The sequence below is a fragment of the Xenopus laevis genome, chromosome 3L, assembly GCF_017654675.1.
Source record: "Xenopus laevis strain J_2021 chromosome 3L, Xenopus_laevis_v10.1, whole genome shotgun sequence".
NCBI classification, from domain to species: domain Eukaryota; kingdom Metazoa; phylum Chordata; class Amphibia; order Anura; family Pipidae; genus Xenopus; species Xenopus laevis.
This window is the reverse complement of record NC_054375.1, coordinates 146,606,219-146,623,170: the sequence shown is the minus strand read 5'-3', so window position 1 is coordinate 146,623,170 and position 16,952 is coordinate 146,606,219. Positions and strand designations below refer to the sequence as shown.

At 40.5% G+C, this 16,952-nt stretch overlaps 1 protein-coding gene across 1 annotated transcript; it reads left to right on the top strand.

Annotated features, from left to right (window-relative positions):
• Positions 1-1,219: 1,219 nt before the first annotated feature.
• eif3g.L (eukaryotic translation initiation factor 3 subunit G L homeolog) lies at positions 1,220-12,662 on the top strand. The gene is made up of 10 exons (NM_001094419.1): positions 1,220-1,292; positions 2,175-2,266; positions 3,548-3,636; positions 7,099-7,158; positions 7,325-7,429; positions 7,605-7,797; positions 9,057-9,164; positions 9,622-9,758; positions 10,320-10,426; positions 12,555-12,662. The coding sequence occupies exons 1-10, from the start codon at positions 1,273-1,275 to the stop codon at positions 12,568-12,570; spliced, it is 927 nt and encodes a 308-aa protein (NP_001087888.1). The 5' UTR covers positions 1,220-1,272; the 3' UTR covers positions 12,571-12,662.
• Positions 12,663-16,952: the final 4,290 nt, after the last annotated feature.

Sequence of the window (16,952 nt, the reverse complement as noted above, 5' to 3'; positions counted from 1 at the left end):
AAAAATGGGTCTGATCAAAACCTTTGTGTCCCTCTTTTTATTTCCAAAATGTTGGGTTTGATGTGATGGTCATTGCCCAATTCTCTCACTACAGAATGTGCTTTAGATGACACCAGTTGTTGGGCAGTGAGTGGTACTTTGTGCTAACAGCGAGTCCAAATACCCATGGATTTGTTTAAAGTCTTTATAGGAGAAGGAAAGCTATGGAGGCATTGTATTGACAATAGATCAGTTGCAATAGTGCAAGCTAGAATGCTATATTTATTCTGTAGAATGTTTTACCCTACCTGAGTATAAAGCTCTAGAAGCTCTCTGTTTGTTTAAGATAGCAGCTGCAGTATTAGCTTGGTGTGACATCACGTCCTGCCTGAATCTTTCCCTGCTCACTTATAGCTGTGGGTTCAGATTACAGCAGAGAAGGGGGGGGGAAGAGGCGCAAACTGAGCATGCTCACGCCCAGGGCAAGGAGGTTTAAGCTGAAAACAGGAAGACCTTTCTGATAAAGTTTACTTAGTTCTAACCTTTCCTTCTGCTTTAAACAGCCCTCATGGGTACAAAATGTTGGGGACCCCTGAATCAGCCCCAGCCCCATTACGGCGTTTTTCAGTCCCATCTCCATAGTGAAGGGCACAATGGGATCGTTTACTAACAAGAAGCCTTACAACTGTGACCAAAATAATGTTAAAACTCTGGCCATAAAGCAAGGCGATACTGCTGCTTACATGGTATTACTAACCACAAGGACCAGTGGAGTAACTAGATGTTACTGGGCCCCCAACATACCCAGAGCTTTTTTACCAATATATAGTTGAAACTGCTCATTATTTGCGGCCTCATGGGGCCCCTATACCTCCTGGGCCCCCGCAACTGCAGGCTCTGTTTCCTCAGTATTTACGCCCCTAACAAGGACCCTGGCACTGCACAAGAGTTAGGCCCAGCTGTCACTAGACTACAAGCGCCCAACAACCTCAATTTCTTTCAGTCATTACCCACTGTGTGGGGCCACAGACATATTAGGGGCTAATCAGTAATAATATGTCACATCATGGCAGTTTAAACTGACAGCTACTTCCCATTAACCAGTACAGAGTCAGGGCAAGCATCTCCTCCAGTGAATTATATGATCATAGAGTTGAATGAGACGGGCAGCGCTAGAGCGGCACCGGAAGCCTCTTTCTATACGCCGGCTTGGGCTACTTTCTAGAGCATAGTGTGAGCGCTCGCTCTCTTCTGTTTCCGGAGGCACCAGCAGCGGCCCAGCACAGCACAGACATGCCGACCGGAGACTATGAGTGCGTGTAGCGGGATAGCTGGGAAGTAGGAGGCGGGAAGAAGCCGGCTATAGTCCCGGTTGAGGCCAGCTGGAAAGCTGGGGGAGACCTTCAGCCTATAGATCCCTATGTCGTACTTTTAGGTGCCCAGATGTTGCTGCACTACAAGTCCCAGCTTTATAGAACAGATATATCATATAAAGGGCTACAGCGTGCAGGGAGTTGTAGTTTTACAGCATCTGGGGGCCCAAGCTTAAAGGGTTTCATCTGTGAGTTAATGTTTAGTATGATGTAGAGAGTGATATTCTGAGACCATTTGTAATTGGTTTTCATTTTTTATTATCTGTGGTTTTTGACTTATTTACCTTTTTATTCAGTAGCTCTCTAGTTTGTAATTTCAGCAATCTGGTTGCTAGGGGCCAGATTACCCTAGCAACAAAGGATTGATTAGAATAAAATACTGGAATATGAATAGGAGAGGCCTGAATAGAAACAATAAATGTGAAGCCTTACAGAACATTTGTTTTTTTTTAGATGGGGTCAGTGACCCCCATTTGACAGCTGGAAAGAGATTAATTAAAAATAATTAAAAAACTATAAAAAAGAAAAAAATCAAGACCATTTGGAAAGTTGCTTAGAAATGGCCATTATATAATATACTGAACGTTAACTTAAAGGGGAACACCATCCTTTTAATGAATAGGTTGTAGAGATAAGAGAGAGGCAGCACAGTGTGTAGGACAAGACTAAGTTCAGTCTTTGGGGGTGGGGGTCTGTGTGTTGTCCTAAAATGTGGGAAGAAATGTGATGAGAGGAACGAGGCTGATTTAGGATGGGATGATCCTGATATGAAGAGACACTGTAGGGATTTGCTACTCTCACATCTCGGCTTTTTCTTCACAGCTCCAAGCCCAGCTGGGCAGACCAGGTGGAAGAGGAAGGAATAGATGTGGAACCTCTAAGTCCACAGATCAAAAAGCAAGATCCAGCCAGCTGTGAGTATCTCTTTGCAAACCCAAGGACCCAATCTTCCAGAACTAATTTGGATTTGAATTCAGTATATCAATTTTCATATTAATCTTATTGGCCAAATAAAACTCTAATGTCTGGACTATTCCCTGTAATTAATTAATAATTATTATCATCATCATTATTATTATGATTGTTATACACTTTCAATACAATATATATCTTTATTTATATTATGGCTAATATGCAATAACGTGATCTTTTAATTGGTTAATTCATTCTTTTATTGGTGTTGTCTATAAAGTTGTTGTTTGACGGGGAGGTGCTTGAGCTTCTGATGAAGTGACGTATTGGTCACGAAACGCGTCAAGCTACACTCACCCTGCCTGCTTGTACTGTCAATTTTAAGGATTTCATTAAAGTTTATCGGTTTTAACTCACTTTCTGGCTCCACCGCTTTGATGACCTTCCGGACGCCACCCTCCTTCCCACTTTCAGTGCCTGTTTTGATCAAACACACGGGTTACCCCTATACAGGGCCAGTCACTCCATCCAATTACATTGCAGTGAGTATGAAAGGCTCTGAATACCAGACATTCAGCCCGGCGGCATCTCTTCTAAGTCTGAGAGACCAGGATATCCCGGTTGTGCACAGTCACTTAGGGACGTTCTTGCTTCAGAGAGCTGATGAGCCAAGAGCCTGTTATTAAAACTGCAAATATCTCAGAAAACAAAAAATAGAAGCTCAATGTAAATGACAAAAATAATCAGAGAAGCACCCTGAGTAAGTTTATATGAATTCATTTTTTTGTTGTTTTAACTGGTCCTATTCCCTCCTCAGTTGACTTTTAAGAAGAGCAGCATATATAGTGAATAAAGTACCCCCTCTTGTAAAATATAAGGATATTATAAGTTACCGAGGAGTTTCATGACCATATAAAAGCACAAGGTTACAGGTTATGGAACTCCGAGGTGACTTCTAATATCCTCATATTTTCCAACAAGGGGAACTTTATTATAATACACAAGTTTTAGTGAGTCATGTGACACAAATGACATCACTACTCACCGTTTATAACTGATGACATCAGTACTCACCGTTTATAAGGATATAATTTACAGGATATTCATGGCTCTTGTATATTATAAATATGTGTGAGATGACACCTTGCTGGTGATATATAAAGAGGCAGAATTACACTCTCCTCTGATAGTGTAACAGCACTTGCTGGCCGTATATAGACATGACTGTGAATAAGTTTGTGAGGAGGCTGCATGTTTATTATGACTGATTTTTGACCCGCCAGTTGTTCTGGACACTCCCCGAGAGGTCATTAATGGTAACATCAAAACTATCACTGAATACAAACTGAATGACAAGGACAAGAAAATCAAGGTAGGGACAACACATTATGGTGAAGGGGTGGGGGGGGGTAAATTGCATTGATCTTTGTATGTTTCAACCTAAACTGTGTGTCATTTTGATACTCCCGGAACATACAGGAGAAAGGCTTATATGTGTTATATTTACTGCAATATGTCCTTTACTCACAACTTCCTCCATATTTACTGCAATATGTCCTTTACTCACAACTTCCTCCATATTTACTGCAATATGTCCTTTACTCACAACTTCCTTCATAAACATCTGCATTCTAATCAGTGCTTATCACACCTGTGAATGTTTATATATAGTGGATAACGTACCCCCTCTTGTAAAATATAAGGATATTATAAGTTACCGAGGAGTTTCATGACCATATAAGAGTACGAGGCCGAAGGCCAAGTGTTTTTATACAGGTCACGGAACTCCGAGGTGACTTCTAATATCCTCATTTTGCAACTGGGGGTACTTTATTTATTATAATACACAAGTTTCAGTGAGTCATGTGACAGAAATGACATCAGAACAAACCGTTTATAACTGATGACATCAGAACTCACTGTTTATAAGGATATAATTTACAAGATATTCATGGCTTTTATATATTATATACAGATATGGGACCTGTTATCCAGAATTTTCAGGACCTGGGGTTTTCCAGATAAGGGATCTTTGTTATTTGGATCTCCATACCTTAAGCGGCAGATTTATCAAGGGCCGAATTTGAAAAACGTAGAAATCCGAATTCAAAAAGTGAACTGAAATTAAATCGTTTTTTGTTTTTTTTGGTCCATTTTTACTCAAATTCGAATCATACGAATCCAACTAATATCGAATTTGATTAAAAGTTTTTCCAAGTCCATCAATTGACTCAAGATTTGTTGTAGGAGGTCCCCCCATAGGCTAAAACAGCATTTCGGCAGGTTTTAGATGGCTAATAGTCTGTTGAATTTTTAAAGAAAATGTACATGATAAATTTCAAAATTCCAATTTTATTCTAATCGAATTTGGACTATTCCCTAGTCGAAGTACACAAAAAATAGCTTGAAATTCAAATTTTCACTTCGACCTTTCATAAATCTGCCCCGTAGTCTGCTTAAAAAATAATAATTTGAACATAAAATAGACCCAATAGGATTATTTTGCTTTAGGCGTAAGGAGTAAATAAATATATCTTAGTTGGGATCAAATACAAGGAACGGGTTTGTTATTACAGAGAAAAAGGGAAAATCATTTAGAAAAAATGTGAATTATTGAATTAAAATGGAGTCTATGGGAGAGGGTCATTATTTGAAGCTTTCTGGATAACGGGTTGCCGGTTAACAGATCCCATACCTGTAGAAGCAAGATTGTCATTTTATTCTACTTTAGAATGTTGTTAGGTTGGTAACTAGAAAGCAAAATGTTTTTTGAACAACTTTAGTCATTCGCTCTATTCGTGATTGTGTGTGGGTTTTTTTCTGTGAATTGGGACCCAAAAGCTGTACATTTGTTTCTTTGTGTTGGAAGATTTATTTGTTTTCATGTACTTTTTCATTGGCTAAATGTCTCTTGCCTTCCCCATAGAGCTGTACGTTTATTTAGCCTGTATAATTTCATATCACTGTATGTACATTATATTGTATTTTCGCTTAGTATGTCCCAGTGTTGCACAATAGATTGAATAGTATTTAAGAATTGGTGGCTGCAGGTTAAAGGGCTTTAATTCAGTAATTCAGGTGCAGATTCTGAACTGTTACAATTTTGCAACATTTAGTTGATCCATTTCTCAGCAGCATCTCTGGAGTATTAGTAACTATTGTATCAAGTTGCCTGTAATGAAACCCAGGGATTCTGCTCAGCAGGGACAAAAATAAAAAATGTATCAACTAAATGTATCAATTTAGAACAATTTACAGGGTCGGCGACCCCCCTCCCTTAGCTGCTTCAGAAGGTAAAAAATGACACTTTACACTTCAATATAAGAACGGTCACACATAGAAAATAGAAAGTCATTGGAAAAAGTCGTTATTTCTGGTGATCTATCTGAAAACAACTAGGTGAACAACCCTTTCAAATTAACTGTTAGTATGACGTAGAGAGTGATATTCTGATACAATTTGCAATTGGTTTTCAGTTATTTAGTTTATTTAGTTATTTAGCTTTTTATTCAGCAGCTCTCTAGTTTGTAGTTTCAGCAGTCTGGTTGCTAGGGTCCAAATTAACTAGCAACCATGCACTGACCTGAATAAGAAACTGGAATATGAAAAGGAGAGGACTGAATACAAAGATGAGTAATAAAAAGTAACCGTAACAATACATTTGTAGCCTTACAGAGCATTTGTTTTTAGATGGGGTCAGCGACTCCCATTTGAAAGCTGGAAAGAGTCGGAAGAAGGCAAATAATTCAAAAACTATAAAAAAAAGAAAAAGCGAAGAGGCAGAACCAGGACTTATTATTAGCACCAAAGCCAATACTGTTTGGTCCAGCACCTGACTGCCTCCTAAACATCTGCTCAATGTCGCACCAGGATTGGCCAGATGATTGGGCAGGTGATTGGGAGGCAGTCGGGTGGCCCGTTGTACAGTTTCCACTCAGCCTGCATTCTGATTGGTTGGCTAGTGTATGGCTAGAGAAGGGTGTGTGCTGACTAGCAAGTGTGACTCTGGTACATGATTAGCTGGCTGCCCTGTGACTGTATGTACAAAGTAGATAAGGAGGAGCTGCTCACGTTACTATTTCTCACAACTGGGAGTCCTGCTGTCACCTGATTACATGCCTTGGGCCTATTACACTTTAATGTTCTTTAGTAGCAAAGCATACATACATCATTATTGCTTTTTATTTTTAGACTTAATAAATGAAACATTTTTTATCATTTTGTCCCTTAAAATTATTTAGCGGAGCAGTTAAAGGTGTGCTTCCCCTTTAAGTTAATGTCTACTTTTCAGTTGGTCTACATTATTTTTTTTTATAGTTTTTGAATTATTTGCCTTCTTCTGACTCTTTCCAGCTTTAAAATGGGGGGTCACTGACCCCATCTAAAAGAACAAATGCTCTGTAAGGCTACACATTTATTGTTATTGCTACTTTTTATTACTCCTCTTTCTATTTAGGCCTCTCCTATTCATATTCCAGTCTCTTATTCAAATCAACGCATGGTTGCTAGGGTACTATAGACCTTAGCAACTAGATTGCAAACTGAATTTAAAAGCTAAATAACTCAAAAACCACAAATAATAAAAAAAAAAGGAAAACCAATTGCAAACTGTCTCAGACTCTCTACATCATACTAAAAGTTAATTTAAAGGTGAACAACCCCTTTAAAATCCCACTAACACGTGTATAGTTATTTATATAGTTATAGATATGTCTGTCCCCCAGTGCAACAGCCCTATTTTTAATGAGAGGTTTTCATGGTGTACATTAGACCCCACAAACAGCATCCTTTATTAATTCTTTAATAATATATAAACTTCGCTGTTTCTTTGCAGATTGTTCGCACTTTCAAAATTGAAACACTCAAAGCCTCCAAAGTCGTTGCTCACAGGAAGGTGAGAGCCGGGGGGGGGGGGTGTCTGTAGAGAAAGGGGGTTTCATTGGAATGTGGCAGCTGTTGGGATATGGGAAAAGGAGAATCTGGGATTTAAATTGTTTATTTAGAATACAATATAACATTGAAGAGGAGATTGTCATCCTTTTTGTGTTTTGTTTTTCCAGAATTGGAAGAAATTTGGCAATTCCGAGTATGATCCTCCTGGTCCGAATGTGGCTACCACCACAGTCAGTGACGATGTCCTGATGACCTTCATCACCAACAAAGAGGTCCGTATTGACCAATCAATATCTGTATATATATTAGGATGTGTTTGTGTTGCACGCTTCCCCTTTATTCCAAACATGTGACTATATACACAGGCCACGCTTGAAATATGAAAGTGTAGCTTGTTGCATGTGCATTCAGTAAACGGCTGTAATACGTTGGATTTTCTCCTTGCAGGATCTGAATAATCAGGAAGAGGAGGATCCTATGAATAAGCTGAAGGGCCAGAAGATTGTATCTTGTCGAATCTGTAAGGGTGACCATTGGACTACAAGGTGCCCCTATAAGGACACACTGGGTCCCATGCAGAAAGAACTGGCTGAGCAGCTGGGATTGTCCACAGCAGACAAGGAGAAAGCACCAGGCGCAGGTAAGAGCCCATGTATACACTATATGGATTTCTCTATACACTATATGGATTTCTCTATACACTATATGGATTTCTCTATACACTATATGGATTTCTCTATACACTATATGGATTTCTCTATACACTATATGGATTTCTCTGTACACTATGTATTTCTCTATACACTATATGGATTTCTCTGTACACTATGTATTTCTCTATACACTATATGGATTTCTCTGTACACTATGTATTTCTCTGTACACTATATGGATTTCTCTGTACATTATATGTATTTCTCTGTACACTATATGGATTTCTCTATACACTATATGGATTTCTCTATACACTATATGGATCTCTCTGTACACTATATGGATCTCTCTGTACACTATATGGATCTCTCTGTACACTATATGGATCTCTCTATACACTATATGGATTTCTCTATACACTATATGGATTTCTCTATACACTATATGGATTTCTCTATACACTATATGGATTTCTCTATACACTATGGAGCAGATTTATCAAGGGTCGATGTGGATTTGAGTGAATTTTCGAAGTACATTTTTGGGTACTTCGACCATTGAATAGGCTACTACGACTTCGATTCAAAGTAAAATCGTTCGAATATTCGACCATTCGATAATCGAAGTACTGTCTCTTTGAAAAAACTTAGACTTCAATAGTTCACCAAATTAAACCTGCCGAAGTGCTATGTATGTTAGCCTATGGGGACCTTCTAATGCATTTCTCTAAGTTTTTTGTAGTCAAAGTAAAATCATTCGCTGAAATCATTCGAACGATTTTACTTTGACCGAAAAACGGTCAAATTCGGTAAAAAAAACGTTGACTTCGAAGTATATCCATTCAATGGTCAAATTTCTAAGTATATTTCACTTCGAAATTCTCTGTACCCTATATGGATTTTTCTATACCCTATATGATTTTTCTGTACCCTATATGGATTTCTCTGTACCCTATATGGATTTCTCGGTGCCCTATATGGATTTCTCGGTGCCCTATATGGATTTCTCGGTGCCCTATATGGATTTCTCGGTGCCCTATATGGATTTCTCGGTGCCCTATATGGATTTCTCTGTACCCTATATGGATTTCTCTGTGCCCTATATGGATTTCTCTGTACCCTATATGGATTTCTCTGTACCCTATATGGATTTCTGGATTTCTCTGTACCCTATATGGATTTCTCTGTACCCTATATGGATTTAAGTGAATTTACTAACCCGTATCCATTTTTTTTGTCATCCTAGAGCCAGAGCCAGCCCAGGCACCTGTAAGTAAGACTGGAAAATATGTTCCCCCCAGTCTGAGAGACGGAGGAAGCAGGAGGGGAGAGTCTATGCAGCCTAATCGCAGAGGTATGAAGTTTTACATGGCACAGAATGTGTGGTTCATGCAGTTGGGTGCATATTGTTTTGGTTGGCATTCACAACCATTAGGTCTTTTTTCCTCTACTGACTGTGTCCATTAATATGTGGCCATAGTTTTTGAAATGCTTGTGCTTACTAGCCCAGTGGCACAGAATACATTGTCACCCACACAAATGACAATGAAATAAGCTCGTAATGGATGTGAAAGACACTGTAAACACCGGGGCTACAAGATTATGTACATAATGCAATTCTAATGTTAGCCTATAGGTGGCGCTTATGATTAATAAAAAGGTTATTGTGAATGATGTCACATGGGGTCACTAGTGAAGGAACTGATGGGACAAGGATGGATATTGATGAATGCTGTTAGACACGGTTAGACATATCTCCATGTGGTTTGTATTCTTTCTGAATCCCTTTCAACTCTTCAATCCCTCTGCAGCTGACGACAATGCCACGATCCGTGTCACAAACTTATCTGAAGACACACGGGAGACCGATCTCCAGGAACTCTTTAGACCATTCGGATCCATATCTCGAATCTACTTGGCCAAAGACAAGACCACCGGCCAGTCAAAGGTACACGTGTTATTGCTGAGTGTTCTGATTGGCTCTCGCTTGTTACTCCGTGGGCAACTAGTCTGTGTTAGATGCACCGAGCTGATGTTTTACTTTCAAATCTACTGAACAATTCGAAAAGAAAACAGAAACTTTTAAATATGATCTTGTGGGTCAGTTATCCTTTAGGGTAAGGACACACAATGAGAATTGGGGAGATTAGTCGCCCCGGCGACAAATTGCCTCTTCTTTTGGGGCAACAATCTCCCCGAACTGCCTTCCCTCTTCCTTTAATGAAATATGCACTCGCGTCGCTTTTTACTCATGAGGCAACTTCGGGCGACTTCAGAAAATGAAGAGTGCCATCCCGCTGGCGTTTTTTCATTCTAGCTGGCAGGAAGGCAGTTCGGGGAGATTGTCGCACTGAAAAGGAGATTTGTTGCCGGGGCGACTAATCTCCCCAAATCTGCCTGTGTGTCCTTACCCTTAATGTCTAGGCTCAGGGGCACAGTTTTCTCCTGCTGGAGTTTCTCACATATCGGACTGATCCTGAACTTCTTTGACTTTTTTTTTCCCTCCCAGGGTTTTGCCTTCATCAGTTTCCACCGCAGAGAGGATGCTGCTCGCGCCATTGCAGGAGTCTCTGGCTTTGGCTACGATCATCTTATTCTCAATGTGGAATGGGCCAAGTATGTAAATGCTGACGTACATATGATCTACACTTGTTCAGTTTGCTCCACTTCTTGTAACCCTTAGAGCTAATCAGCAGGTCACATGTGCTCTGAAAGCCAATATCTGATTGGTTACTGTGAGTTTCTAGACCTGGTGTAAACTCTGATCCTGTTATGACATTTGCTCCTATGCTCTGACTCCTTCTTGTTGCTCCTCATGTCTGCTAATGGTTGAAGGTGACATTTTATGCTCCAACATTTACCTGCAACAGAGAAGGGGGCATGTAAAAAAGGTGCAATAGTCACCCACTTATGCTGAACCCCCTAAATGTCATCGTAAATCTATATCAACGCAAAATAACTCCTCTCACTTTACATCTCAATATAGCACCTTGCCTAAATCTTGCAGTTAAACATCCTTAAGATTCTGGTGAGTTTCTCTATGAGGAACCTTAAATAGGGCTTAAAGGAATTGTTCAGTATAAAAATAAAACTGGTAAATAGATAGGCTGTGCAAAATAAACGATGTTTCTAATATAGTTAGTTGGGCAAAAATGTAATGTATAAAGGCTGGAGTGACAGGATGTGTAACATAATAGCCAGAACACTACTTCCTGCTTTTCAGCTCTCTTGCTTTCCACTGATTGGTTACCAGTCAGTAACCAATCAGAGACTTGAGGGGGGCACATGAGTCATATCTGTTGCTTTTGAATCTGAGCTGAATGCTGAGGATCAATTGCAAACTCACTGAACAGTTATGTCCCATGTGGCTCCCCTTCAAGTCACTGACTAACTCAAAATTAGAGCTGAAAAGCAGGAATTAGTGTTCTGTTATGGTACGTCAGACATCCAGTCACTCCAGCCTTTATAGATGACATTTTTGCCTAACTAACTATATTAGAAAATTTTATTTAACACAGCCTATTTACCCAGTTTTTATTTTAACACTGAACTGTACCTTTAAAGAGGTTGTTCGCCTTTAAATTAACTTTTAGTATGATGTAGAGAGGGATATTCTGAGACAATTTGCAATTTACTTTCATTTTTTATTATTTGTGTTTTGTTTTTTTAATTTATTTAGCTTTTTTATTGCAGTTTGCAGTTTGCATATTCAGCAGTCTGGTTGCTAGGCCCACATTACCCTAGCAACCATGCATTAATTTGAATAAGAGACTGGAATATGAATAGGAGAGGCCTGAATAGTAAGATGAGTAATTAAAAGTAGCAATAACAATACATTTGTAGCCTTACAGAGCATTTGCTTTTAAGAGGGGGTCAGTGACCCCCATTTGAAAGTTGGAAAGAGTCAGAAGAAAAAGGCCAATAACTCAAAAAGTATAACATATAAATAATGAGGACCAATTGCTAAGTTGGTAGAATTTGGACATTCTATAACATACTAAAAGTTACCTCAAAGGTGAACCACCCCTTTAATGCATGAAGGGAGACTTGAGCAAACGGTATTCATGGACTCTGTTCATTAGCCCCTTAGGGCAGAGACACAGGCTCAGATTCAGGGAGATTAGTCGCCCGTGACAAATCTCCTCTTCTTCGTGTCGACTAATCTCCCCTAACTGCTTTCCCGCCGGCTAGAATGAAAATCGCGGGGGGATGGCAATAGGATCGTTTCGTTTTCCAAAGAGGTGGCAAAATGAAGTCGGAAAATGAAGTGCTCCATCACGCCAGCGGTTTACATTCTAACCAGCGGGAAGGCAGTTCGGGGAGATTAGTCGCCCGAAGAAGAGGAGATTTGTCGCCGGAAAACTGATCTCTCCAAATGTTAGCGTGTGTCTCTGTCCTTAGAAGAAGATCCTGTGCTTGAGTTGCTAAGGCTTAACTGATACAAGGAGACTACTTACCTCCTACCTGACTAGCCATAACCAGTAGCTGTATAGTGGGATGAGTTCCAAAGTGACTGTGATCATAACTTCAGTTCCATTGAGGATGAGGAGTCCTATTCAGCTCATTCAGCTTTCAGGGCCAAGGACAAACATGACCACCTCCTCCTGTTCTGTCTCCTGCCAGACTCTGGGGAACTGACCCTACTGTAGAGGGACTTCATAAGGGAATAGACATGATTTCTATTACTATCTCGTGTGTTTATGAAGTTGACCTTTGCTTTATTTTGTGTTCCCCATTTTCTCAGACCCTCGACCAACTGATGGGGAGCAGCTTCCTGTGCGGCGGAGAAGGAAGAGATGATTTTATAGTCTTGTGTCAGATTGCAGAACAAATAAAAGAACTGAAAAACAAATTGTGTCTGGTCTATTTTTAACCCTGGAGTCTGTTCTGCTTTGTTGGTTCACTTGTGTATTTATTTGCATACAGCAGAAACAGTAATGGAGAACTAAAGATAAAGGAAGAATCAGGCTATAAATGCTTTACTTTTCAGACTGGACTTTCTGTACCAGACCAAAATCACTGCAGCCTTTCAGCAGGGGAAGATCTGTACATTGAAGTAGGGATGCACCAAATCCAGGATTCGGTTCGGGCAGGGTTTGGCCTTTTTCAGCAGGATCCGGTCGAATTCTTCTGCCTGGCTGAACCGAATCCTAATTTGCATATGCAGTCAGGGTCGGGGAGGGAAATCATAACTTTTTGTCAGAAAACAAGGAAGTAAAAAATGGTTTCCCCTTTCCACCCCTAATTTGCATATGCAAATTAGGATTTGGTTCGCTATTCAGCCGAATCTTTCAAGAAGGATTGGGGGGGGGGGGTTCGGCCAAATCCAAAATAGTGTGCACACACATGCACACACACTTCATATGGCATTATATAGACCAAACAGAATTAATGTTTACCCCTGCAACATCCGCTTGTATGACAGATGTAACATCAATTTCTGCCAATGTTTTGAGGAGTTTAGATGGCCCCTAAGATTCTCAGCAGCTGTCCGGAGCTCACTGAGCATGTGCAGTGCCACTGACTGAGAGTGAGAAGCTGCTGTGGGTAGCTTTGAAGGCCTGGATTATTACTGCTGAACCTCTGGCCTGGTACTGTAGTTTCAGTACATAAAATACAGCATTTCTACATAGTAAAATAGTAAGTTAGGTTGAAAAAAAGAAACACATCCATCAAGTTCAACCGTTAAAGTCTATATATAACCTGCCTAACTGCCAGTTGATCCAGAGGAAGGCAAAAAACCCATCTGAAGCCTCTCCGATTTGCCTCAGAGGGGGAAAAATTCCTTCCTGACTCCAAAATGGACCAGTCCCTGGATCAACTTGTACTATGAGCTATCTCCCATAACCCTGTATTCCCTCACTTGCTAAACACCATCCAACCCCTTCTTATACCTATCTAATGTATCAGCCTGTACCACTGATTCAGGGAGACAATTCCACATCTTCACAGCTCTCACTGTAACAAACCCCTTCCCAATATTTAGGCGGAACCTCCTTTCTTCTAATCGAAATGGGTGATCTTGTGTCACCTACTGGTAAATAAAGCATTAGAGAGATTATTATATGATCCCCTTATATATTTATACATAGTCATCATATCACCCCTTAAGCTTCTCTTCTCCAGAGTGAACATCCCCAATTTGGCCAGTCTTTCCTCATAGCTAAGATTTTCAATACCTTTTACCAGCTTAGTTGCCCTTCTCTGTACCCTCTCTAATACAATAATGTCCTGTTTGAGTGATGGAGACCAAAACTGTACGACATATTCTAGATGGGGCCTTACAAGTGCTCTATACAGTGGAAGAATGACCCCCTCCTCCCTTGACTCTCTGCCCCTTTTAATACAGCTCAAGACCTTATTTTCCCTTGATGCTGCTGACTGGCATTGCTTGCTACAGCCAAGTTTATCATCTACAAGGACTCCAAGGTCCTTTTCCATAATGGATTTGCCTAGTGCAGTCCCATTAAAGGGCATGTAAAGGCTAAAATAGAATAAGGCTAGAAATGCTGTATTTTGTATACTAAATATAAACATGAACTTACTGCACCACAAGCCTAATCAAACAAATAATTTATGCTTTCAAAGTTGGCTACAGGGGGTCACCATCTTGTAACTTTGTTATACATCTTTGCAAGACTAAGACTGTGCACATGCTCAGTGTGGTCTGGGCTGCTTAGGGATCGTCATAAACAAAGCTGCTTGAGTTCTGCATGGCTGGGAAGTAAGGCGGGGGCTCCCCCTGCTGTTCATAAGTATGATTGTTTCCCTGCTCAGCAGTTAGGGACCGTCTGACAATTCCTATCCACAGCAGTAAATGAAGGGAGAATTTCACTGCATACAGTCAGGTTTCTTATAAAAACGGTACACGTTTTTTAAGTAAAGTATATTGGAGATAGATTTCTTTTTCATTAAAGAAAGTAAAAATGGGATTTTATTTTTTTGCCTTTACATGCCCTTTAAGGGTATAAGTGGATATTTTTACATCCCAGGTGCATGACTTTACATTTATCAACATTGAATCTCATTTGCCACTTAGCTGCCCAGATTGCCAGTTTGTCAAGATCCTGTTGCAAGTGCCACATCCTGGATGGAATTAAATGGGCCGGATAGTTTTGTGTCATCTGCAAACACTGATACATTACTTACAACACCCTCCCCTAAATTAAATAAAAGTGGACCCAATATCGAGCCCTGAGGGACCCAACTAAGAACCTTACTCCATTTCTAGACATTATTTTTAAAGTTTAAGTTTTCCTTAAATTTACTTTTGCATAGTGGGAACTTATGGAGTCCAAGGTTTACTAGTGGGGTGTAATATGGATTCCTCCGTGTCTATATTTAGGTTGTTTCACATAACATAGTGTATCTGTTGTAAGGTGTAAAACATGGTTCTGGATTAAAAGAGGGTCCATATTGTATTAGTTCTATTTATAAAGACTACGGGGTCGATTCTGTTTACAACAATTTACATTTTTTCAGTTTCGTTCCTGACAGCAACAGCTGTTTTGACAGTTCTTTTGAACAAGTTCCAGCATATTCCACACGACTTGTAGAAGTTTTGCAGAGACAGATATAAGTGCGTCTGGCCTTGCATGCTCACATCTGTCACTTTCATTCTTCCTGCCTGATCATTTGGGCTTGTACGGCCAGACTGGGGTCCATTCCTGTTGGATCAGGGAATAGAGCTTCTGACTAGGTTGGCCGAAATGAAGTGAGGAGGTGCCACCATTCAGGGGGTTTCAAATAAATGAAAAAAAATAAAGGCAGCCATACACATGTATTTCCCCTCTTATAGTATCTGTGCCTAGAAGTCAGTAGGGCTATGGCCACTATAAGACAGTGGAATGAAAGAACTCAACAGGCAGTCTGGCATCATGGTAGCAGATCATGTGAAAAATGTCAGGCAAGACTTGAAAAGCCATCTAGAAGTTCCATGCTCATTGGGTTTAAAGTTTGCTGTCTTAAGGAGATGGTGGTCATACATGCACCAATATTGTTGTACAAAAGAATTTTCGTACGATATTCGGTGAGTGTATGGTGGGAGACAAGCCAACCGATTTGGCAGAAAACTTGGATATCGGTCGGGCTGGTTGAAAAGTACTCGAACATTGACCAGTGTTAGTGCTGAATCGTCAGAAATAGGTAGAATTCTATTGTTTAGACCTGTATATCTGACTATTCAGCTCTACACGTGTGTATTGAAACAACAATCTTTCCTGGAAAGATCTTTTCCAGGAAAGCTCGTAATTGTGGCCATACACGGGCAGATTATAGCTGCTGATTCCTTTAAATCAATTCTACGTCTTATCTGCCCGTGTATGGGACGTTCCAACAAGCCTCCCCCATCAAATGGCCAAAAATCAGCCAGATAATGATTAGGCAGGTTTGATTTTACCCTGCAATCTAGGACTGCATTGGCTAGTTGATGTCATCCCGTTGGTGTTTTTCCCATCATTGTAATTCGATCGTTGGCCCTAGGCCTTTGATGGGCACATCGGGGAAATATCTGCTCGTTTGGTGACCTCGCTAAACAAGCGGATCTTATATTGTATGGCCACCTAGGGAGTGTGAGATTGGAGCTACTCCCCTCCCCCAGCTGCACAGGTAGGGTTGCCTAGCCAGTAAAATACCTGCCAAGGCCGGGGCCGGTATTGCAAATTTACCAGCAATGTAGCTGCCGGTAAATTTGTAATACGATTAAAAGGAGCCCTCGGCCTGCCCCCAATCCCCTGGAACATCCCCTGGAACTTACCTTTTCTCTCCGTGGTGTCCGTGTTGTGGCCCCACCCCTTTTGACGTCACGCCCCGCCCCTTTTGATGTCACGGCCCACCCCTTTGTGTCCCCGCCCCCCAGCAGCCGGTAAAAGATTTTTAAAAAGGTGGCAACCCTATGCACAGGTCCTAAACCTTTTTTTACCCATGAGCCACATTCAAATGAAAAAGAGTTGGAGAGCAACACAACCATGAAAAAAGTTTCTGGGGCTGTGCCAATAAGGCTGTGATTGGCTATTTGATAGCCCCGTGTGGACTGACAGCCTACATGAGCATCTGTTTGGCAGTACATCTGTTTTTTATGCAACAAAAAAGTGTATTGTCATGCAAAAAATCTATCCACGTATGTATTCAGCACCAAGGGGAC

Bases quoted from the DNA above. Each gene is read 5' to 3' on its own strand.
- eif3g.L (NM_001094419.1), top strand. From the start codon at position 1,273: ATGCCGACCGGAGACTATGA. The intron at 7,798-9,056 runs GTAAGAGCCCAT...TTGTCATCCTAG, and splicing joins GGAGAAAGCACCAGGCGCAG to AGCCAGAGCCAGCCCAGGCA. The intron at 9,759-10,319 runs GTACACGTGTTA...TTTCCCTCCCAG, and splicing joins AGACCACCGGCCAGTCAAAG to GGTTTTGCCTTCATCAGTTT.